Here is a 24,591-nt window from a genome sequence, read left to right as displayed (position 1 = left end):
ATGTTCAATAAAGGGGTTAAATAGTATGTGCTTCAACCATTGTAAAGAATATTATGCAACAACTGAAAAGAACACACATTCAGAAAAATACATGAAGAGAATGTATTCAGAAAAATGGTCACAAAACATTTATGATCAAAGCTTTATAGGAAAAAAAAACACATACTTGACAAAACAGAAAGGCTACCTGCCAAAATATTAATAATATAGCAAATCAGTAGTTCTTTCTGAATGCTGGGGTTCTAGGAAATGTTTTTAAATATTTTCTAAGTTCCCTGTAACTTCTGTAACTGGAAAACAACAACACCCCCTCCCCTAACAAGATATGACATTTAAGATAAGATTCATTCAAGTTGGTATGATTTTTTCCTCTTAAAATAAACTTTGAATACACAAGAATCTTATCTTCCTGACATAGCATTCCCCCCAAACACTGACACCTTGGAAGTGTTCTAGGTGTCAGTATTTGGGGGGAATACTATGTCAGGAAAATAAGCCCTTCCAAAAATAAGCATTTAGAAAAACCACAGCACCCTCCAAAAAAAGGATTTTACATATCATTTTATATTTATTTATTTAACACCACAACGAGGCTTATGAGATAGCCTTCTTTCTAAAAACTTCAATTAAAAATGTTTTTTATTCATCTGTAGAATTTCAATATTCTGTTGATATATTCTCATAGAAATACAAATCCAAGTACATAAACATATCTTGAAACTAAGACATATTATAAAAGACACAACTTACATCAGGTAACACCTCAGAAAAGATTTTATTTGGACCTATGTATGGGTAAAAATAGGTTGAATAGAAGGGCATGAGTAAGAAGATAGGATAAAAGGAGTCTCGGCTGGGCGCGGTGGCTCATGCCTGTAATCCCAGCACTTTGGGAGGCTGAGGCGGGTGAATCATTGGAGGTCAAGAGTTCAAGATCAGCCTGGCCAATATGGTGAAACCCTGCCTCTACTAAAAATACAAAAATTAGCCAGGCATGGTGTCAGGTGCCTGTAGTCCCAGCTACTCGGGAGGCTGAGGCAGGAGAATTGCCTGAACCTGGGAGGCAGAGGTTGCAATGAGCCAAGATCATGCCACTGCACTCACTCCAGTCTAGGTGACAAAGTGAGACTCTGCCTCAAAAAAAAAAAAAAAAAAAAAGTCTTTATTTCTAGAGTTTGTTTTTTTAAAAGCTTTATACCAGTCGAGCGCAGCGGCTCATGCCTGTAATCCTAGCACTTTGGGAGGCCGAGGCGGGACGATCACAAGGTCAGGAGATTGAGACCATCCTGGCTAACACGGTGAAACCCTGTCTCTACTAAAAACACAAAAAATTAGCCGGGCATGGTGGCGGGTGCTTCTAGTCCCAGCTACTCAGGAGGCTGAGGCAGGAGAATGGCGTGAACCCGGGAGGCGGAGCTTGCAGTGAGCCAAGATCACACCACTGCACTCCAGCCTGGGCTACAGAGCAAGACTCCGTCTCAAAAAAAAAAAAAAAAAAAAAAAAAAAAAAAAAAAAAAGCTTTACACCAAAAAGTACAGTTAAGGAACTTAATTTGTAAAAATCAAGCCAATAAAGACTTTTAAAGACAGATATATAGCTAGAGATTTAGTTCTGTTATCATCACAGCAAATTCATGGTTTACAAACACTTGTAGACATACCTGGCAAAGCAGTTATGAAATCTCTCTGCAACATAGGTTTAAGATATGAGTTTATGTGCCCATGTTGGTAATGACACATTTGGGATATAAGATGTTCCACAAATTCCACTTGATCTGACTCTGACCACTGCTCAAAGTATTTGACACACAGTTCCTTTTCCTTTTCATAGCTTGCCGAGAGTTTCCGTTGCTTGGGCACAATCATACTGGAAGTGCCATTGGCAAGTTTTGTCTATAGAAGGGGGTTAAAAGAAACAAAACGATTAGTATTGAAAATGAGGGAAATATACACGATTTTCTGGTATGGCATGCTATGTTATGTCTACACGATTGAGCCGACTCTGTTATTCTATTAGCAATTACGTGGAAAACCACAGAAACACCATACAAAGTTGGTAAATCAGCTATAACGCCAGAAGACTAAGCATCCATTTCCAAAAGTTTGCAGAAGACATTCTTAATACTTGAACATACACAAATAAAAACTGAAAGCTGAAAGCATGTTATTACTAGCAAGCCAAAAATCTAATTTGCTTTTTCTTGTATACAACAGTTGTTGGACAGTTATACAATTACTTGCTCACAACTTTTTTTTGAGACAAGGTCTCACTCTATCACCCAGGCTGGAGTGCAGTGGTGAGATAGATCATAGCTCACTGCAGCCTCTAGCTCCTGGGCTCAAGCGATCCTCCCACCTTAGCCTCCAGAGTAGCTGAGACTATATTGGTGCAAACTACCATGTACAGCTAATTTTTAAATTTTTTTTGTACAGATGGAGTCTTCTTTTGTTGCCCAGGCTGGTCTCAAACTCCTGGCTTCAAGCAATTTTCCTGCCTTGGCTTTTCAAAGTGCTGGGATTACAGGTGTGAGCCATTGTGCCCTGTCATCACAGCTTTTTTTTTTAGACAGAGTCTTGCTCTGTTGCCCAGGCTGGAGTGCACTGGCACAATCTTGGCTCACTGCAACTTCCACCTCCCAGGTGGAGAATCAAGTGATTCTCCTGCCTCAGCCTCCCAAGTATTGGGACTACAGGTGCCCACCACCACACCTGGCTAAGTTTTATATTTTTAGTAGAGACAGGGTTTCACCATGTTGGACAGGCTGGTCTTGAACTCCTGACCTCAAATGATCTGCCTGCTTCAGCCTCCCAAAATGCTGGGATTACAGGCAATAGCCACTGTGCCCAGCCAACAACTTGGTTTTTAATTGTTAAATAAGAAGTCCTTTATGGAAAGAGAAACCAAAGAATATTCTGAGACTCTGTGGTACCTTTTTGAACATAAAGCTAAAATAACACTCATATGCTCAATCTACCCTTTTCCATAAAATAAAATATTCTGTATTTCCCATGAAGTCTTTTTTATTAATTGACTCATTCAATAAGTATTTACTGAGCACCTACAATGTGCCCAACACTGTCCTTGGTACTAGGAATATAACAACAAAAATGACAGTCTCTAACATCACTAACATATACTCTTAGTGTAAAAGGCACATTAAAAACACAAGCAGCCAGGCGCAGTAGCTTACACTTGTAATCCCAGCTACTCAGGAGGCTGAGGCAGGAGAATAGCTTGAACCTGGGAGGCAGAGGTTGCAGTGAGCTGAGATTGCACCACTTCCCTCCAGCCTGGGCAACAGGGCGAGACTCTGTCCCCCAAAACAAACAAACAAACAAAATACAAGCAAATACTTAGAAAATATAATGTAGGTAGTGCTATGAAGAAAAATAAAGCAGGATAAAGGAACAGGAAAAAAGTATATGTTATTGTCGTAGGCAAAATTCTAAGATGGTCTCCAAGATTCTTTTTTTTGTTTGTTTTGAGACAGTGTTTGTCTTGTTGCCCAGGCTGGAGTGCAATGGCATGATCTCAGCTCACTGCAACCTCTGCCTCCCAGGTTCAAGTGATTCTCCTGCCTCAGCCTCCTGAGTAGCTGGGATTACAGGTACACATCACCACGCCCAGCTAATTCTGTATTTTTAGTAAAGACAGGGTTTCTCCATTTTGGTCAGGCTGTTCTCGAACTCCCAACCTCAGGTGATCCGCCCACCTCGGCCTCCCAAAGTGCTGGGATCACAGGCATGAGCCACCGCGCCCGGCTGGTCCCCAAGATTCTTGGCCCCTGGTGTACACATACCTTCTCTGAGTTGTTCAAACAGTAATGTAGCTATTGCTGTGATTAAAAGAGGGATCCAAATCAGGTGACCTTAAGATGCGGAGATTACTCTGGTGGATCTGACCTAATCATATGAGGCTTTAAAAGCAGAGTTTGCTCCAACGGGTTGCAGAGGAGGAAGGGGGCCAGCTGGCAAGGAATGTGGTCAGTCTCTAGCTGCTGAAAGGAGCCCCCAGTTGACAGTCAGTAAGAAAATGGGGGCCTCAGTTCTACAATGGCAAGGAACTGAATTCTGCCAACAACAAGAATGAGCTGAGGGCCGGGCGTGGTGGTTCACTTCTGTAATCCAAGCACTTTGGGAGGCTGAGGTGGGTTGGTCACCTAAGGTCAGCAGTTTGACATCAGCCTGGCCAACATGGCAAAACCCTATCTCTACTAAAAATACAAAAAATGAGCCAGGTGTGGTGGCAGGCACCTGTAATCCCAGCTACTCAGGAAGCTGAGACAGGAGAATCGCTTGAACCCAGGAGGTGGAGGTTGCAGTGAGCCGAGATAACGCCACTGCACTCCAGCCTGGGCAAAAAGAGCGAAACTCCATCTCAAAAACAAACAAACAAACAAAGAGCTGAGAAGAGGATTTTCCCTCAGAGCTTCCAGATGAGAACTCAGTCCAGCCCAACACCTTGACTGATTTAAGCCTTGAGATACTCTGAGCAGAGAACCCAGGAACTATGTGGCACACTTCTGACCCTTGGAACTATACACAGAACTAATAAATAGGTGTTATTTTAACTTGCTAAGTTTGTGGTGATTTATTAGGCAGCAATTAACAAAAAACTAATATGATTATTTAAGTCTAAGTGGTTAGAGATAGTTTCCTGAAAAAGGTGACATTTTAATTCAGACATGAAGGAAATGAGGACTAGACAGCAAGGAAGAATGGTCTAGGCAATGGGAATTTTGAGACCCTAGGTCCCAGGTGGCAGTTGGCCTGGCATGTTCAAGGAATAAGAGGGTCTGGTGTGGCTGGAATAGAGTGAGCAAGGAAAAGTTATGGTTGGAGAAGTAGCCTGGGTCAAATCATCCTGGTTATTCCGGTGGTGGTAGCTAATCTCCACAGATTGGCCCCAGCAACTACAGTCCTCCCTCTACATCAGTGCTACCCCTCCCATCAGAAGTGGAGATTATGTCCTATTCTGTGAATCTGGGCTTTGACTAAGAGAATGGGGAGGAAGTTGCATTCCATTCTGGGACTTCCAAGCCCAGGCAACTTCTGCTTACTCCTTAGAGCGTTGAGCTACCATGTGAGAAACTCAGGCTAATGTGAGAGACAGGTATGGAGGATGAGAAGCCATACAGAGGCGCCACCTGGGCAAACACTCAGAAGCATAATAGCAACACAATCTGACACCGTTTAAAAAGACCACTGCTATGTGGTCCTTTAAAACTATATGGGACATAAATAGAAGGAGGTAGGTAAATTAAGACACTACTTCAACAGTCCATGGAAGAGAGAACAATCTCTTGGACCACAGTGGTAGCTACAGAGGTGGTGAGAAATAATTGTGATTCAGTGTATAATTCTGAAGACAGATCCTGCTGAATTTGCTGATCGACTGGATATGAGTATGAGAAAAAAGGAGGAGACAAAATCACACCCAAGTATGAGGCTGGGGGACACTGGGAAAAGATTCAGAAATCAATAGAAACTTTTGCTACTCTGAAGAAAGTAGGATTTTCTTTAAAGGATAATCACAAATGGGTACAACCGGGTACTTTTCAAAGTAATTTGATGGATCTTTGGCATATTTACTTAAGCAACCCAAATGTGGCAGGAAGACCCATGTTACCATAGAGTTCATCCCTCCTTAGACATACTCAATGTGGAACATGCTATAAAACTGTGCCAAATTTAATTCATTTCAAGGCTCAAGCTTGCCTTATTTTCTTTTATTTATTTACTTTTATTTTTAGAAACAGGGTCTTGCTCTGTCATTCAGGCTAGAGTGCAGTGGTGTGATCATAGCTCACTGCAGCCCTGAACTCTTGAGGCTTATTTTCTAGATGTTAAATCCTAAACACAGGCCTCTTTACAAAGTAAAGATACATAGCTGAAAGCATATTTTCAAGAATGGCATTAGGCCATTTTATATACACAGAAGGAGCTGACCCTTGTAATCCTGGTGTGTTGAGGTGGATGTTTTCTAGCATAAATGCCACTGTTGCCTATGATACAGACTAAAAATGATTACTAAGAAGCTTGTTGGACATAGGCCTTGGGGGACTTTAGGGTTGCTTTTTGTATAGGGTATTTGTTTGTATCTCAGAAATGAAAACTCATGAAATGTGAAGATTTAGAGAACTAACACACAGGCAAGCTTATAAGCTTGACCAAATGCCACTTCTAATCCCAACGATGAAAACCTCCAAAACTCTATCATTTTTTTAAAAATATATTTGCCTTTTAAAATGCACCCTTTGTCTTTTAAAAGGTGGAAATGGACATGAGTCAGGTGCTACTGGAGTAGTTTTCTGGATAAAGACCAGAATGCCAGGTAACACAGAAAAACAATCAGCAACTTACTGAAATTATTCCACTTACACATTAAATAAATGAGATATTGCTATAATCATGAGGAGTCATGCTTTGAACAGTGGCTATCAGACTGTTAGATAAAACTGCCTAAGGATTTAAAAAGTTTGGGCATCCTACTGCAGAAGCTAAAGATAAGTCAAGACTTTGTGATACTTTCAACGATCAAATCATAAGCGGGAATCAAACATTTGGTTATTAGACATAAAGTATAAACTGAGATTTCACATATTTATCAACTGTTCTGGGCTATTCTAGCGGGTAAACATTTTAGTCACCACCCCTCAAAACGAGTATTTTTTTTGATGAGGCAGAAAGACACATACCTGAGATCCATTATCAAATGGGTTACTCTCAACCGCTACCCCATACTGTATTGTTTTAAAAGCTTTGGCCCTGGAGTAAAAAGACCTGGTTTCAAATTCTAGCTCCTCAATTTAGCAGCTGTGTGACATGGAATAAATAACTTGATCTTTCTGAGTCTAATTCTCCCATCTATTAAATGGGGATAATAATAGGTTCTATTTCATTGGGTTTTTGTAAGGAACAAATAAAAAAAAACCCTCATGAAAAGCATGCTTAGCACACCACCTAGCATACAGTCAAGTGTTCCGCCAATCAACACTCTTAATGAGCTTATAACACTGTTGGAGCTGAGCTTTCCCTCTCCTTTTGAAAGTACATTCTTCTTTTTCACTATATATTTTTTCTATTTTAATTTTCATTAAAGTATACATAAAAATGCTTAATCTTAAGTGTACGCAACTAATTTTCACAAGGTAAACATACCCACATAACCAAAACCCAGATCAAGAAACATCACGAGACTCACTAGCCCCCTGTGTGTCCCTTTTCAGGTCACTAGTCACCCTGAGAGTGACTCCTATACTTATTAAAAAAGAATGCTTTTTTTGAAAACCATCCACCTATACAATTTGTAGTACCATAAAAACATAAAATTCTCAAAAATAAATACAAAATTTAGGGCTGGGCGCGGTGGCTCATGCCTGTAATCCAAGCACTTTGGGAGGCAGAGGTGGGTGGATCACAAGGTCAGGAGATCAAGACCATCCTGGCTAACAAAGTGAAACCCCATCTCTACTAAAAGTACAAAAAATTAGCCGGGCATGGTGGTACATGTAGTCCTAACTACTCGGGAGGCTGAGGCAGGAGAATCACTTGAACCCGGGAGGTGGAGGTTGCAGTGAGCTGAGATCATGCCACGGCACTCCAGCCTGGGAGACAGAGCTAGACTTGGTTTCAAAAAAAAAAAATTGATAAAAGTTGTGTAATACTTATAAATTGAAAACTATAAAACATCACTGAGGGAAATCTTAAAATAACTTACTTAAATAAATGGAGAGATACACTATATTCAGAAATTGGATCTATTAAGATGTTTATTCTTTCCAAATCAACCTACAGAGTTAGTGCAATATCAAAGTCTCAGCAGGCAAATTAACTCGCAGCTTCTAAAATTTGTAAGGAAAAGCAAAGGACCTAAACTTAACCAAAATATTCCTGAATATATAAAAAAAGGTTGGGTGTGGTGGCTCACACCAGCACTTTGGGAAGCCGAGGTGAGTGGTTCACTTGAAGTCAGCGGTTTGAGACCAGCCTGGCTAACAGGGTGAAACCCCGTCTCTACTAAAAACAGAAAAATTAGCTGGGTGTGGTGGTGCATGCCTGTAATCCCAGCTACACTGGAGACTGAGGCAGGAGCATTGCTTGAACCTGGGAGGCAGAGGCTGCAGTGAGTCAAGATCGTGCCACTGCACTCCAGCCTGGGCAACAGAGTAAAACTGTCTCAAACAAAGCAAAATGAAACGAAACAAAACAAAACAAAAACCAAACAAAACCCTTTGGAAAAAGATGGAAGACTCAGACTAGTGAATTTCAAGATTATATATAATAGTAATCAAGAGAGTGTGGCTTTGGTGTAAGGACAAAAGTATAGATTGATGGAACGGAATAGTGAGTCCAGAAATACATACAGCCAACTGACTTTCAAGAAAGATGCCAAGATAATTCAATGGGGAGGCCAGGCACGGTGGCTCACGCCTGTAATCCCAGCACTTTGGGAGGTTGAGGCAGGCAGATCACCTGAGGTCAGGAAATCGAGACCAGCCTGGCCAACATGGTGAAACCCCGTCTCTACTAAAAAGGTTGTAGTGAGCCTAAATCATGCCACCCCACTCTAGATTGAGTGACAGAGCCTTCTCAAAAACATAAAAATAATAATTAAAAAAAATAGGGAAAGGATTCTTTTCAATAATTGGATATCCATAGAGGAAATGAAGTTTGTTCCTAACTTCATACTATATATAAAAATTAACTTAATTCTAGATTTATATATACTAGCTAAAACTATAAAACTTCTAAAAGACAACACAGGAGAAAACCCTGATGTTCTTGGAATAGGCAAACATTATAAAAGGGGAAAAAAAAAGTCAGTAAATTGGCATGTGGCAATGTTCAAAACATGATTTCCAAAAGAAACAGTTAATAAAAATGACAAATCACAAACTGGGAGAAAACATTTGCAATAAATGTATTTCACAAAGGACTGGTATCCAGAATCTATAAAGAACTCTTAAAACTCAATAATAATAATTTTAAAAACTCTGTTTTTTTAAATAGGCAAAAGATTTGAACAGATACTTCACAAAAAAAGATCCACAGATGCCAATAAGCATATGAAAAGATGTTCAACATCATTACTTATTAGGGAAACGCAAATTAAAATATCAAGACATTATGACACACTTACTAGAATGGCTAAAATTTAAAAGACTGACAATACTAAGTGTGGACAAGAATGAGGAACAACTGGGTCTCTCATACATTGTTGGCAGTCATGTTTAATGGTACAATCACTTTGGAAAACAAGTTGACAGTTTTTTGTAAAGTTTAAACATACACTTACCAAATAACCCAGCAATTCCACTTTAGGTATTTACCTCCTTAAAATGAAACATAGTTCAACACAAAGACTGGTACAATAATGTTTTTTGCTTCTGTATTAATAAAAACCCAAAATGGTAATAATCCAAATGTCCATCAAGAGATGAACTGGTAAACAAACTGTGATGTTGCTTTAGAATGGAATAGTACTCGGCAATAAAAAGAATAAACTACAGACACACAAAATGATAAAGATGAATCTTAAAAACATGCTGAATCAAAGAAGCCAGGTACAAATGAGTCCATTATGATTCTACTCGTATGAAACTCTAGGAACAGTAACTCTCATTGTTAGAAAAACAGATCAGTGGTTGCCTGAGGCTGGATGTAGAGATGGGACTAACTGGGGAAGGGTACAAGGGATGTTTTTGGGACAATGAAAATGTTCTCTAACTTGATTGTTACACAAGTTGCCAAAATTCATTGAACTATATACTTAAAATGGGTGTATTTTATTGTATGTAAATTATATTTTAATAAAGTTATTTAAAAAAACTTCTAAGGGTAGAGTATTCCTACGGATAAATCCACTGTAAGATGAATTTTATTTGTAACTAAGGTGTTATATTTGTAGAGAAATCTAAAGATAAAGGTCTTTGTTGTCAAGTCCCTTTCTTCTACCATTCTCCAATACAGATTTTTCTACAATTATCTAAAGTAAATGCAGCAAAATTCCAATTTGAGAACTTCTGAAAATCTACAAAGACACAGTGAAAAAGTTCAATTATTAAAAAATCAAAAGGTTGTATATTAGAGGATATGGGAGATATAATGGTTACTGGTTGCAGTAGAATTGATTTGGCTTTCCCAACAAAAGCCTAATGACTCAACCACTACTGTTCAAGTGTCTTGGAAAGCTGACAGACAGCCTCAGCTTAATGGTAACACTAAGTTTCTGCCACCCCTGCACATCTCCCTCTTCTTCTTTTCTGTTTACAGTGAACAGTTGTCGCCACAAGAAAGAAAGAAGCTGTCAGGTGACAAGCACACAAAATGAAAGGAGTTAAGTATTTCTAGAACTGTCCTTCAGCTTAGTTCTCAAAGCCTAGGGGCTAGTTTCATCTCCGAAAATATATTTCATATACCACTTTCAAAATTACCATGAATTTCTCTGAAGCTGCAGCCTGGGCCAGGAGGGAAAAATAGACACTTACAGACACCAACTGGCTTGACCATCAACTATCACTGTAATACTAAGTACGCTGACTTTACTAAGTGTATTATGTATAGGTTGGGAAATACACAGTGGACTGACTGAACTTCATGGTGAAATGACAAATATTTCTAGTTTGCATGCAAAACCTGCTTTAACCAAAAGGAAGGGTGTAGTAAGTAGAGAAAGACATTCCAGACATAGGACACTCTTTAGAACTGGGGTTGCAACGACTAGATGAAGAAAACATTTATGACAAGAAAGATGCAAATGATAAAAGATATCTAAGGATTCTATTTGACTTCGAGAAAGGTTTTAAGGAAAGGCTCTGAGAACTATGGTGGGGAAAGGGGATATAATGATTAAATGCTGAATTAATTTAAGAATAAAATAGGCAAGGGTTTTGTAGGGGATAAGGCTGCAGCCTAGGAGGGGCGGGACAAGAATTTCGACTAAAGCTGGAACTTCAGTGGTATCAATTAACCAACAACAGTTTATTGAGTGACTACTCTATCCTGGGCACTTGACCAGGTAATAGGGAAACTGCTGTGAACAGGCATACAAAGTGTCTTTGCCTTCTCTGAGGAGGAGTGGAGAAAGAACGTACATAAATATGTTAATTTCAGACCAGTAAGGATTGTGAAGAAAACAAACAAAGATAAAATAAGGAGTAAAGGGCCAGGCATGGTGGCTCGTGCCTGCAATCCCAGCACTTTGGGAGGCTAGGGCGGACAGATCACTTGAAGCCAGTAGTTCGAGACCAGCCTGGTCAACATAGTGCAACTTCGTCTCTATTAAAAATACAGCCGGCATGGTGGCTCACGCCTGTAATCCCAGCACTTTGGGAGGCCAAGGTGGGTGGATCACTTGAGGTCAGGAGTTCAAGGCCAGCCTGGCCAGGCATACATAGCAAAATCCTGCCTCTACTAAAAATACAAAAATTAGCAGGGCTTGATGGTGTGTGAACCCTTGCTTGAACCCGGGAGGCAGAGGTTACAGTGAGCTGAGATTGCCCACTGCACTCCAGTTTGGGCAACAGAGTGAGACTCTGTCGCAAAAAAACAAAACAAAACAAAAAACCCAAATACAAAAATTAGCTGGGCATGGCGGTGTGCACATGTGGTCCCAGCTACTTGGAATGCTGAGGCATAAGAACTGCTTGAATGACTGGGCAACAGAGTGAGATCATCTCTCCAAAAAAAAAAAAAAAAAAAAAAGAAAAAGAAAAGAAGTAAAGAGTTCAGCCTACTTTAATTGGAGTGGTCAAGAAATGCCTCCAAAGGAGGTGACACCTGAGCTGAGATTTGAATGACACGTCAGTCTTGTGAAGATCTTGGGAAAGATCCTTCTATATAGAAGGAAGAGCTAGTGCAATGGTATGTTCAGGTGAAAGATAGAAGGCCAGTGTGGTTGGGCAGAATGAACATGAAAATGGTGGGAATTAAGGAAAAATGGCGGGAATTAAGGTGGCTGGAGGTAAGATAATATAAGGCCTTCTACGTCATCCTACAGAGTTTAGATTTCATTTGAAGTGTAAAGGAGAACCCCTGCAGGTTTTGAAATAGTCACGTATGGCATCGTCTGATTTGTGCCTTACAAATATTTATACTAGCTGCCACACAGCGAATGGACAGGGGCTGGAAAGGTCAGGAGGGGATAATAAGAGCAAGTTGCAAAAGCAGGGGAAGAAAGATCAATTAGAAAGATGATAAAATAATCCAGGCAAAATGTGACTATGGCTAGGATTAGAATAGGCAGATTAGGAAATGTTTAAAAGAAAGGTATTTTAACTCTCACAACAGAGGATGAAGGAGAAGGAGAAACGCCCTGTTGAGAATTATAAGTCTGAGTTGTAATATACATTTATTTTAGTATAATACTTTACTACCTCATGAAGGCTGATCCTTTAGATATTCAGTCTGGTACATTAATCTGGATGGGGATAGAACAGTGTTCTTGCTCCTGTGGCCAGGAGAAACAAGGCAAAACTTACAAGGATTTTGAGGGGGAAAGGAAGAAATTTTTAAAGTCTACGTTATACTCTCTAGAGACTGTTGTCAGGCTTCAGTTAAATAAACATCTAAAAACAATGACTTTAAAGATCTTTTTCCGATTATTTTCCTTTGATTTCTTTGTAAAAGCATCTTTTTTTATTTTTATCTTTTTTTTTTTTAGACAGAGTCTTGTCTTTCACCTAGCGCTGGAGTGCAATGGTGCAATCTCGGCTCACTGCAACCTCCGCCTCCCAGGTACAAGCGATTCTCATGCCTCAGACTCCCAAGTAGCTGGGATTACAGACGTGCATCACCACGCACAGCTAATTTTTGTGTTTTTAGTAGAGGCAGGGTTTCACCATGTTGGCCAGGTTGGTCCCAAACTCCTGACCTTGTGATCCTCCCATCTCGGCCTCCCAAAGTGCTGGGATTACAGGCATGAGCCATCGCACCTGGCCAAAAGCATCTTTAAAAAAAAAAAAAAGTCAGTCAGGCATGGTGGCTCATGCCTGTAATCCCAGAACTTTGGGACGCCAGGGCAGAAGGACTGCTTGAACCCAGGAGTTTGAGACCAGCTTTGGCAGCATAGTGAGACTCCATCTCTACAAAAAAGAAAAAAAAAAAAAAATTAGCTTTGTGTGGTGGTGCATGCCTGTAGTCTCTGTTACTTGGGAGGCTGAGGTGGGAGAATTATTTGAGCCTGCAGTGAGCAGTAGTCATGCCACTGCACTTCAGCCTGAACAACAGAGAGAGACCTTGTCTCAAAAAAAAAAAAAAAAAAAAAAAAAAAAAAAAAAAGTCCACATTGCCATTGTCATGGTTGAACTGAGAGGAAATAGGATTGCCTACATTTTTATTAGAATGGAAAGAGATAAGCACACCTAGTGATGAAGATGGTGATAGCAGGGAGACCTACATTTCTCAAGAGCTAGAATGGAAAAGAAAAGGAACCCAGAAGGGATAGAGCCCACTGGCACCTGAGCATTCTTTTACAAGTGGATTTCAAGATAAATTGAAAGAAATTTAGTCACAAATTGAACATGCAGAAAAAAGGAAATGAATACTCAAAAGTGGGATAACTTTCAACATTTTACTTTTAGTTCTTAAACTGTATAACTCTCAGTGATCAAAGGAGTAGTCCATTCCTTTTTCTGGAGTAGGGTGGGAAGTGGGAGTGCAAATGAAAAGAAAATGGTACATATAGAATGGGGCACACATTTCAACAGAAGTAAACATCGTATTTCTCAGTGGGATTATTGTATTAATATTTTAACAGCCTCTACTAAATATGATTACATATTAGGTGAACTCATAAACATGTCAGATCTGATTAGTGAACATGGAAGACAGGAAGGGGCAGATTTGTCAGCAGAGGGAAAGTTCACATTATGAATCTGAATGATTTCTAATAACCAACAAGAAAAAGCTTGCAGTCATTCCAATTCCTTTAAATAAAACCCAGTAGGAAATGAACTGACATTGTCCCAGTATATACGATAATTTAATGATTGGACACTTGCCAATCTTTTTTTCTATTTACTAACTATAGGAAAAGTCATATATAAAATTCATCAAATTCATAACAAAGCAGTTTTTCATTATTTTCTAATTTCTGACATAGTTAAAGGGACAGGATGGTCATTTAACATTTTTAGGTTTCAAAACTGAGACTCTTGCTTGTTTATTGGCCCCCTCATGCAACTTTATAGCTTCCAGGGTGATAGGTTCTTTTGTTCTAAACCAAGAAACTCACAGCAGTTTAATTTACTGCTGCATTATTATAACTACTAACTACACACACCTCCAAGGCTGGTAAACCCACTGATGCAGATAGTGCCACCTTAAAAGGATTTTTGGATGGGTCCTAGTAGTGGGGGGAAAAAAAAGACATAATGTTTAATTATAAGAAATGATTGAAATAGGCACAGACATACCCTGGGTGCCCCTGCACTGCAGCAAGCTCTAAACTTGTTATCGTTAATGGTTTAAATTTCACTATGCTAATCATTTCAGGACACAAGCCTTTCTTGATAATCTAATGAATTATTCCAACATCCTTCAGTGAAAAAAAATCTTCCATGACAGCACTAATTACAAGACGTTTTCCCAGTGCTTATGTAAAATATGACAGAGCAGCAGCTTAGGGAATTGCAGAAAACTGCTTCTAATTTCCACTGAGAAACTGACAAACACCTCTCTTTCATCTCTCCCAGCTCTCAAGTAAGATTTAACTTTCTCATTTAGTTAATTACCGAGTGAGGATCATCATTTCCCCGGATCGGAGCGGCACAGAGCCTTTATCGTGTTAACTTGTGAACTTGATCGATGGCTGCTGCTAAAACTTAATAACTTCACCCCCTGGCAAATTGTAAGATAAATATAATAGGAGAAACTCTGACAGTAAAAACCTGCCAGAAATGAGCGCTGTGTTTATGTTTCTTTGCAGGCAGCAAAAAATCAACCGACAGCTTATTACTGGTTGCGTGTTACTTATATTTAAAAGACTCCAGGCAGTTAACTTTCAACGTACTGTTAAAACTTTGCTCACAAGATGGGAAAAAATGGGGAAAAAGCACCAGTGATGTAGACTTGGGGAAGTGGGAGAAGAAAAAACAGGGAGAAGAGCAATGCAAGGGAACAAATACATTGTATAAAATCTTTTAAAATGTCATGGTTATCTTATTAAATGTTCAATCAGCATATATAGGCATAAAATCCTTCAAAAAATAATTCTGGATTCCTAAGACATGGTATGAACTATACCTAGGAGCAAAGCAAAAGAATTTTGCTCACTCAAATTTTTTCAGAGACTGTGAGTCCATGCCTGAAGAATTCAATTAACTTCAGAATTCCTAGATCTCTTTTCAAAAACCCCTGCAGCTAGAAAACCATTCACTAACTACATCATTTAACCCTTTGTGAAACAATGAGTACACTATAGCTAGGAAATAAGTAAACTTCAGTTGTTTAGAGCACTTCATCTAGCCTTGCCATCACCTTCCATACCTAGGGTTAGTCAACTGAGATTGAAACAGTCTGCTCAAAGATTTCTTTTAGGTCAATTTTGAATCTGAGCTTGGAATTTTAACATTTAACTATGGCAGAGTTGGCATCTTGGCTTGGTACAGCATGACTGTCACACTTTTTATAACCAACACTACCAAGGACAATACACAAGGTATATAACAACAATAGAACTGCTGCTCATCAATGCCTGTCCTCCCCACCCCCAAGACTGATAACAGGGCTGAAAACAAATCTGTATAAAAACTGTCAAGTCTATCAGACTGAACACTCTAATATTGAAATATTATAAAAAAACATGAACTAAATTTGGGGAGGATAGAGAAAGGCAGGAAAGGTCTCATATGACTTAGAGTTGAAGCCTAATTTGTGCAACTGTATTTAACATTCACCATGTGCTGCAATAGCGCCAATGAGCTGATGGCTTCATGCTTCAGTTCAAAGGGCCACCCATTTTGAAAGGTAAAAAATTTGGAAAACTAGCCGGGCGCGGTGGCTCATGCCTGTAATCCCAGCACTTTGGGAGGCTGAGGCGGGTGGATTACCTGAGGTCGGGAGTTCGAGACCAGCCTGACCAACATGGTGAAACCCTGTCCCTACTAAAAACACAAAAATTAGCTGTGTGTGGTGGCCGGCACCTGTAGTCCCAGCTACATGGGAGGCTGAGGCAGGAGAATTGCTGGGAGGCGGAAGTTGCAGTGAGTCAAGATAGTGCCACTGCACTCCAGCCTGGCCGACAGAGCGAGACTCTGTCTCAAAAAAAAAAAAAAAAAAAAATCGGAAAATTGAACATCAAAATACCAAACCAAATTCATCTTCAAAAAGGATCAAATCTGAGTCATTTGTTTTCACTTTCATTAAATACAGATCTATTGGGGGGGGGAGGTCAAGCAAAGAATGTTTAATTCATTTTCAAAAAATAGCATTTATAGTGGACGCATTTTGGTAAATATGAAAAATTCAGAAATACAAAAAACATGGAAATTGCCCATAATTTCAACTATCAACAAAGAGACAATGTTCAAATTTTGGGGGTTATATATCTTTCTGTTTTCTATTTAAAAATTTATTAGTCAAGGGCCAGGCATGGTGGCTCATGCCTGTAATCCCAGCACTTTGGGAGGCTGAGGCAGGCAGATCACTTACGGTCAGGAGTTTGAGATCAGCCTGGCCAACATGGTGAAACCTCGTCTCTACTAAAAATAGAAATAAAAAAAAATTAGTCGGACGTGGTGGTGAGCACCTGTAATCCCAGCTACTTGGGAGGCTGAGGCAGGAGGATTGCTTGAAAACGGGAGGTAGAAGTTGCAGTGAGCTGAGATTGTACCACTGCACTCTAGCCTGGGTGACAGAGTGGGACTTCGTCTCAAAAAGAAAAAAAAAATTTTTTTTAAATTTATCAGTCAAATATTTGAAGAATGGAATGTGGGGGAGGGGGAGTGTATCTATGCCATCTAGAGAATTCTTTGTTCATAATATCAAATTGATCAGAGCAAGCAAAATTAATCTTTGCTGTTAGAGAATTCAAGATCTGATCCTGGAGGACACAGAACTATAGGTTATTGTGATGAGGGGAGCAGAAAGGAGGGGAGGAAAGAGGAGAAAGGAAGGAGAGCCAAAGGGAGAGGGAGAAGTGAGGAGAGAAAGAAAAGGGAAAGGGAAGGGGGAAAATGGGAAAGCAGAAGGAGGAAAGGAAGGAAGAGAGGAAGGACTGGGGCTACAGAAGATGGTAGGAGAGGAAGAGGAATGACAAAAGTGAGGATTGGGGAAAGGACAGTGGAGACTAGGCAGTGGGGTGGATGAGAGATGGGAAAAGGATGAAGGAAGAGGGATAAGCGGGTCTAGGGAAAAGATGGGGAGGGGGAGAGATGATGAGCTGGGGAAGAGATGGAGGGAGATGGCTACAGGAGAGACGAAGTAAGAAATAGGTGGGAAGGGGGAGAATTAATATAACCAAATGCAAAAGGACCTAGTATTACCAAGCTCACCTGCTCTAAGAGGAGCAATATGCTTGTTGGACAAACATCCTCTCCCATACAATAAACATCAAGAGGGAGAGGAGATGAAAAACTATTTTTTTAAACCACTACTTAATGTTTCAGGCAGAGTAATAAAGTTTAATTGTCTGGAATCTGGTTGTTCTTGCTGTATAACTTCCTCAGGTGGAAGTTGTTCACTTAGATGTCAAATAATGCTAAGATTACCAGAATAAAATTTCTGTGATGCTGAAAGTTGAAACTGAGAGTCTTCTGCCCACCTTCCCCTCAACACCTTCCTCCTTTTAGTTAGCATCAGAAAATTCAGTTCTAATATTAGTAGGGAATACATCAGATGTCAGAGGAAAACACAGAGGCACATGTAAAACAATTAAAAAGTGCATGGGAAAAATACAGTCGGGTTTAAATAAGGAAGGAAAAAACTACACTGCTCCTCTTTGTGCTCTAATCCTTCGATTTCTGTGTTCTATAAAAAGGCCTCAACAACTTGGTAAAACTTGCTCCTGAAAAAAGCCTTTGAGAAGCTTTATCTAAAACCGGGATTAGGAAAATACAAAGTTTTTTGGATAGGATCTCAAGAAGCCAACTCAGCTTTCTAGAAGAAATTCAACTCTTTTCAAATGCTTGTTAATGCATGTTAAATGCAGCAAGAAATAATCCTATGAGGCAGTAGCACAAGCCTCTCTTAGCTGCAGTGAATGAAGTAAACGACTTGTAATTTCTGGAAGTCTTGGTTATCTTCAGGTAAAACTTTAATAACCCTGGGAACATCAAGGGAGTAAAGACATTTCTCTCTGGAATACTTCGGTAATTGTTTTCTTAATTTATCCAGGAAAAGCTTAGTTTAGATGCAGCATCTGTTTTTTCAGCAGAGGTGATCAAAATAACTTGCTCAGATTCACACAAGTTAGTAAAGTTCAGATTTCAAAATGCAGTTGTTATATAAACTGAACAGTTTTTCTAAAATGAAATTCTGGTCCTCTTCGTCTTTTCAACAACAATGAAGCTTCAAGTCAGGACTAAATGCAGAAGACCAGGACTGCTTTGCATAGATGGATAAATGCATTTCTATAACCAAAAGAGGTTTACATATGCACTGGAGACCCAAAGTGCCACACTGAAGCCAGCTTAAATGTCTTTCTGAAGGAGTTTGTTTATGTAAAATAATATCATTTTTTAAAAAATCATAATTTGGCACTGATTCTATCCCAGCTCTACTATTTACCTGGAGTGTAATCTTGAGTAAATTAATTAACTTCTCTGGGCTTCAAATTTCTCATCTATAAAGTGGTGATAGTTACAATACTTAGCTGGATGGGCTAATGTTAAGAATAAAATAATAAATATAAAGGTATTCAGAAAGAGTACCTAGCACATAGTAAGGGCATAAGTTGTGATAAGTTTTAACTAGAAAAGATTGTAATCTACATAGTTACTTATTATAATTAGCTTAATGCTTCACTGTATTTAAATACATTCTTCTTTGCTTTTACAATAATTTTATGTCCAGAAACTTTCACTTTAAGGTAGATTATCACATAAGTTTCAGTATCTATATAACAGCAGCTCAAAAATATTTGATAAACTGAACTGTTAATCTAAACGAATGAGGAGGTGGGTATTGCTTTCTGTGAGTACAACGGTAAAATGTCTTGGGTGTAAACATATTTGGAGTCCCCTTCTCTCACCAAGAAGGATGCTACTATCACTATACTGATGCTATGTCCATAGGCACTCAAATTTGGCAATCTAATCCATTTTCTAAGATTGGTATGCAAAAAATTAAGAACCACAGTAAAACTGAACTTCCAAAAGGAATGAAGACTGCCGGGCGCGGTGGCTCAAGCCTGTAATCCCAGCACTTTGGGAGGCCGAGACGGGTGGATCACGAGGCCAGGAGATCGAGACCATCCTGGCTAACACGGTGAAACCCCGTCTCTACTAAAAAAATACAAAAAAACTAGCCGGGCAAGGTGGCGGGCGCCTGTAGTCCCAGCTACTCGGGAGGCTGAGGCAGGAGAATGGCCTGAACCCGGGAGGCGGAGCTTGCAGTGAGCTGAGATCCGGCCACTGCACTCCAGCAAGGGGGACAGAGTGAGACTCCGTCTCAAAAAAAAAAAAAAAAAAAAAAAAAAAAAGGAATGAAGACTAACAGCAGGTTAATGTTTCGTGAAACTTAATAATTGAAGAAGATAGAAAAGAGCAAAAGGAAGCCCTCAAAGATCTTCTACAATATGGAATAAAAGACATGTGCACATTGATTTTTTTTATCATTTTCAATCTTTCAGAACTATTGCTACAATGTTTTCCCATAACACCCAACTTCAAGGAAGGAAGAACAGTAAGGAAATTATCGGAATGATAACAAGACTCTCAGTGCATTACTCTAATTTTTAAAATCCACTTTAACAATTTATACCAAAGAGCTAACATCCTGTAGGGCACAGAGCACATTTTGCTTCCTTCTGATTTGTGGCATTGTTTTAGAATCAGCAAAGACAGAGCCAGGGCAGAAACCAGACTAAAATTCTGGCTGTTGTCAGCATCCACTTTTCTTTCTCCCACAAATAGGCAGAAAACCCCTACTACCCTGTAACTTTGGAGGTTATTTATATGTCCCCTACATGGGTACCATTTTTAATGGGGTTTCATAGACTAGAGACTGAAGATTTTGGTCTTTCTGAGAAAAGACATAGAATTCTGAGGGTTACCAAAAATTGTTTGTTTGTTTAACCCAGAATGGGACAAACTCCCACCAGGGGTTTTGTGTAGGTGTTTTCTGGGAAGAGGGTTGTAATAAGAAAATGAAAATCAGGAAGACAGTCACCTCCATAAAATTTATGCACTTGATTTAAAAATAGGACTTGTATCCTTTCTTTGAAGAACTTGGCTCTTCTTAGAGCACGAAATAGTTTATATAAAGACATTTTTTGGTTTACTACCTAACCTTTTTATTTTACCTGGGAGTGGTTTAAGTTTATGTGGAGCACTATAAATACGAGGCTCAAGGGTACTAATAACTCTTTCCCATGGAATTTTTCTACGTATCAAACACTGTAGTTTATTTCTATTTTCCATTTAAGGAATACATACTGAAATTTGATGCTCTGGAAACAAACCATTCATTAAAAAGTTTTCTTACAGTTGATATAAATGTTTTAATGTAGCCTGAAAGCAAAAGTGAGGTAACATGATGCTAAAGAGATTTAGGCCCAGGCTAAAACACTAATTAGCTATATAACCTAGGGGAAGTATCTACTGGCATGGGAGCTCATCTGTAACATGAGTGAGTGGATGGGATTATCTGAAGTTCAGTCTGGCTCTTATACTTTGAGTCTATAATCCAGTTCTACTCTAAGTTAAAATAAAATTGCATACATAAATTTAAAAATAGAGATTCATTCTTCACATGTTCTTACTTAAAACCCATCATAATGGGAGTTTAAGCATAAATCTCTTTTTTTTTTTTTTTTTTTTTTTTTTTTGAGACGGAGTCTCACTCTTGCCCAGGCTGGAGTGCAGTGCACTCCAATCACTGCAACCTCTGTCTCCCGGGTTCAGGCAATTCTCCTGCCTCAGCCTCCTGAGTAGCTGGGACTACAGGTGTGTGCCATCATGCCTGGCTAACTATTTTGTATTTTCAGTAGAGGTGGGGTTTTGCCATGTTGGCCAGGCTGGTCTTGAACTCCTGACCTCAGGTGATCCACCTGCCTTGGCCTCCCAAAGTGCTAGGATTACAGACTTGAGCCACTGTGCCTGGCCCTTGAATTTAAAAAAACATTTTTCACAATATTATTTGAGCAAGCAAGACATTCTATAATCCCAAGAATGGGTCAAACTTTTCTTAAACAATTGAGTTTTTAATGTAAAGAAATGCTATCATTCTGAGTGACAGGTACACAGGTAATATTATGATTCTGACTTTTCTACATGCTGACTCTAAAATTAATAATTTAAAACCTTAAAAACTTAAGGTTTTAGCCTCCTTCATGGCTGACACTAGGATCTGAAGCCCTAGTAATGCTTTCTTGAAGTTTTCTGTTTCAATATGCCTCATTTCTTTCACATCAACTCTTCTGATAATTTCCCCACTATCCCTCCCCACAGTTTCCAGTACTTAATAAAGGCTTTCTAGAAAACTGTCTATAAATGAATGTACCTCTTTATTAATAATCCCTTTGCTTCATATGAAGGTAAAAAATTACATATACCAACTGGTCTCCCTTAGGGCCAAATCAAAGTACAGTCATGCACCATGTGATGACATTTTAGTCAATAACTGCATACACAACTATGGTTCCTAAGATTATAGTATTGTATTCTTACTATACCTTTTCTATGTTTAGATATGTTTAGATACACAAACACCATCATGTTACAATTGCCTACAGTATTCAGTATGCTGACATGGTGTACAGGTTTGTTGCCTATGAGTAATAGGTATACCATATAGCCTAGGTGTATAGGAGGCTATACCATTTAGGTTTGTGGAAGTACACTCTATAATGTTTGCAATATGACAAAATTGCCTAATGACACATTTCTCATACATATCTCCATCATTAAGCAGTGCACGACCACAGCAGGGCCACAAGAAAAGTCTGCAACTAGATATAAAAAAGCTGTTGGAATCCTCTCAAAGCTTTATTAAGATAAGTGCTCATATCAGATGGCTACTGTTCTTTGTCAGTTGTATTTTCGGCATTATAGTCCATAGCCTGCTGTATTGCAGAGAGCTTTTTCTTTCAGATTCCAAAGTCCATCAAGTGCCCTCAAGATCAAGGTGGCATATTAGCTATTGTAATAACTAAATGAATATCGACAAGCACTGAGGCTTGATTTCCATTTGAAAGAATTTTCATTGGAAGTTAGAAGCAGAATTTGTAACATCATCTTTCTGTGGTGATAGCATTTTTTGATAGTGAGCAATCTGGTAGGCCAACATAGTAAGTAAGGATGGCAGAGTGGGCTGATACCAGAATAGACATGAAGTAGGAGAGCAGCAGTGAGAATGGGGGTTAGGTGTGTGACAAAGACAGAATCAAGACATTGTGGAGGGTAGATTCTTAAATATAATACGAAGGACCCAGGGCATTATTTATGGAGGTGGTACGATATATAATTATTTAAAAGGCAGTACTGCATAGTGGCCAGGCATGGTGGCTCATGCCTGTAATCCTAGCACTTTGGGAGGCCAAGGTGGGCAGATCACTTTGAGGCCAGGAGTTTGAGAGCAGCCTGGGCAACACGGTAAAACCCCACCTCTACTAAAATTACAAAAAAACATTAGCTGGGCGTGGTGGTGCATGCCTGTAATCCTGCTACTCATGAGAATTGCTTGAGCCCAGGAGGCGGAGGTTGCAGTGAGCCCAGATCGCATCACTGCACTCCAGCCTGACAGAACAAGACTCTGTCTAGACTCTGTCTCAAAAAAAATGTAGTACAAGCCCAGGTACAGGCCAAGTGTCTACCATGTACAAGCTATGTAGACCTGAGCAAGTTAGTTGCCTTCTTTAAGCCTCCCTTTTTCCCCCGTAAACGAAACTAATACCACCTACTTCCTAGGATTGTCATATGAAATAACAGATTATGTATATTAAATACTTGGAACAGGATGTAGCACGTACATGGTTACTAAAGGTAGCTATTATTATTTTCTTTTACTTTTTTTTTTTTTTTTTTGAGACGGAGTCTCACTCTTGTTGTCCAGGCTGGAGTGCAATGGTGTGATCTCGGCTCACTGCAACCTCAGGCTCCTGGGTTTAAGCGATTCTCCTGCCTCAGCCTCCCGAGTAGCTGGGATTACAGGTGCGCACCACTACGCCTGGCTACTTTTTTTGTATTTTTAGTAGAGATGGGGTTTCACCATGTTGGCCAGGCTGGTCTCGAACTCCTGACCTCAGGGGATCTGCCTGCCTTGGCCTCCCAAAGTGCTGGGATTACAGGCGTGAGCCACCGCGCCTGGCCTGCTATTATTTTCTAGCACCAAGAAACCATCTCAACAATTCAGGCTGTATTAGGACCTGCCCACTAAACTTTAAAACTGTAGTTTTAATAGTAACTTAATGCCAAATTCCCAGGAGAGGAATTATGACTAAAATACTTTAAAAATGTGCTAACTTGTGTGGCCACCATTAGCTTATGGGACTGGGGATAGAACTGTGAAGAAAAGCAAAAAGAGTTATGATGTGATTTAGATTGTAACAGCAGCTTAGGAGGCCAGGCGTGGTGGCTCACACCTGTAATCCCAGCACTTTGGGAGGCGAAGGCAGGTAGATCACCTGAGTTCAGGAGTTTGAGACCAGCCTGGCCAAAATAGTGAAACCTCATCTCCACTAAAAATACAAAAATTAGCCAGGCGTGGTGGCACGTGTCTGTGGCCCCAGCTACTAGGGAGGCTGAAGCAGGAGAATTGCTTGAACCCAGGAAGCAGAGATTGCAGTGATCTGAGATCGCACCACCGCACTCCAGCCTGGGCTACAGAATGAGACTCCATCTAATAAATAAATAAATAAATAAATAAATAAATAAATAAATAAGGCGGCTTAGGAAAGCCAGGTTAAAAGGCTCTGGGCAAAATCAGAAGAAACTACAACTTAGGGAATTTTTGTGTGTACGGAGTAATCGCTCTCTCTGTATATGTCAATATATAGCTTAACTTTAATTAATTAATTAATTAGTTAATTTAGAGACGGAGTCTCGCTCTGTCACCAGGCTGGAGTGCAGTGGCATGATCTCAGCTCACTGCAACCTCTCCCTCCTGGGTTCAAGCAATTCTCCTGCCTCAGCCTCCTGAGTAGCTGGGACTACAGGCGTGTGCCACCATGCCCAGCTAATTTTTGTATTTTTAGTAGAGACGTGGTTTCACCATGTTGGCCAAGACGGTCTCGATCTCTTGACCTTGTGACCTGCCCGCCTTGGCCTCCCAAAGTGCTGGCATTACAGGCATGAGTCACCACACCCGGCCAACTTCATTTATTTATTATGGGTTGGCTGATTGATAGACAAGGTCTCACTCTGTCACCCAGCCTGGAGTGCAGTAGCATGATCACGGTTCACTGCAGCCTCAACCTCCCAAGCTCAAGTG

At 39.8% G+C, this 24,591-nt stretch overlaps 1 protein-coding gene across 12 annotated transcripts in view; it reads right to left on the bottom strand.

Annotated features, from left to right (window-relative positions):
* Window positions 1–24,591, bottom strand: part of BTRC (beta-transducin repeat containing E3 ubiquitin protein ligase) — a 204,920-nt gene that overhangs the window by 35,255 nt on the left and 145,074 nt on the right. For all 12 annotated transcript variants that reach the window (XR_013398293.1, XR_013398295.1, XR_013398294.1 and 9 more), the window contains one exon: window positions 1,662–1,893. Coding sequence is in view for 6 of the 12 variants with exons in the window: in XM_015148038.3 (XP_015003524.2) it covers window positions 1,662–1,893 (232 nt within the window). In the remaining 6 variants the exon portion in view is untranslated. The remainder of the gene's footprint in view (window positions 1–1,661; window positions 1,894–24,591) is intronic.

Source organism: Macaca mulatta, chromosome 9 (genome assembly GCF_049350105.2).
Source record: "Macaca mulatta isolate MMU2019108-1 chromosome 9, T2T-MMU8v2.0, whole genome shotgun sequence".
Taxonomy (NCBI): Eukaryota; Metazoa; Chordata; class Mammalia; order Primates; family Cercopithecidae; genus Macaca; species Macaca mulatta.
The sequence above is the reverse complement of the archived record's forward strand: the minus strand, read 5'-3'. Positions and strand labels throughout refer to the sequence as shown.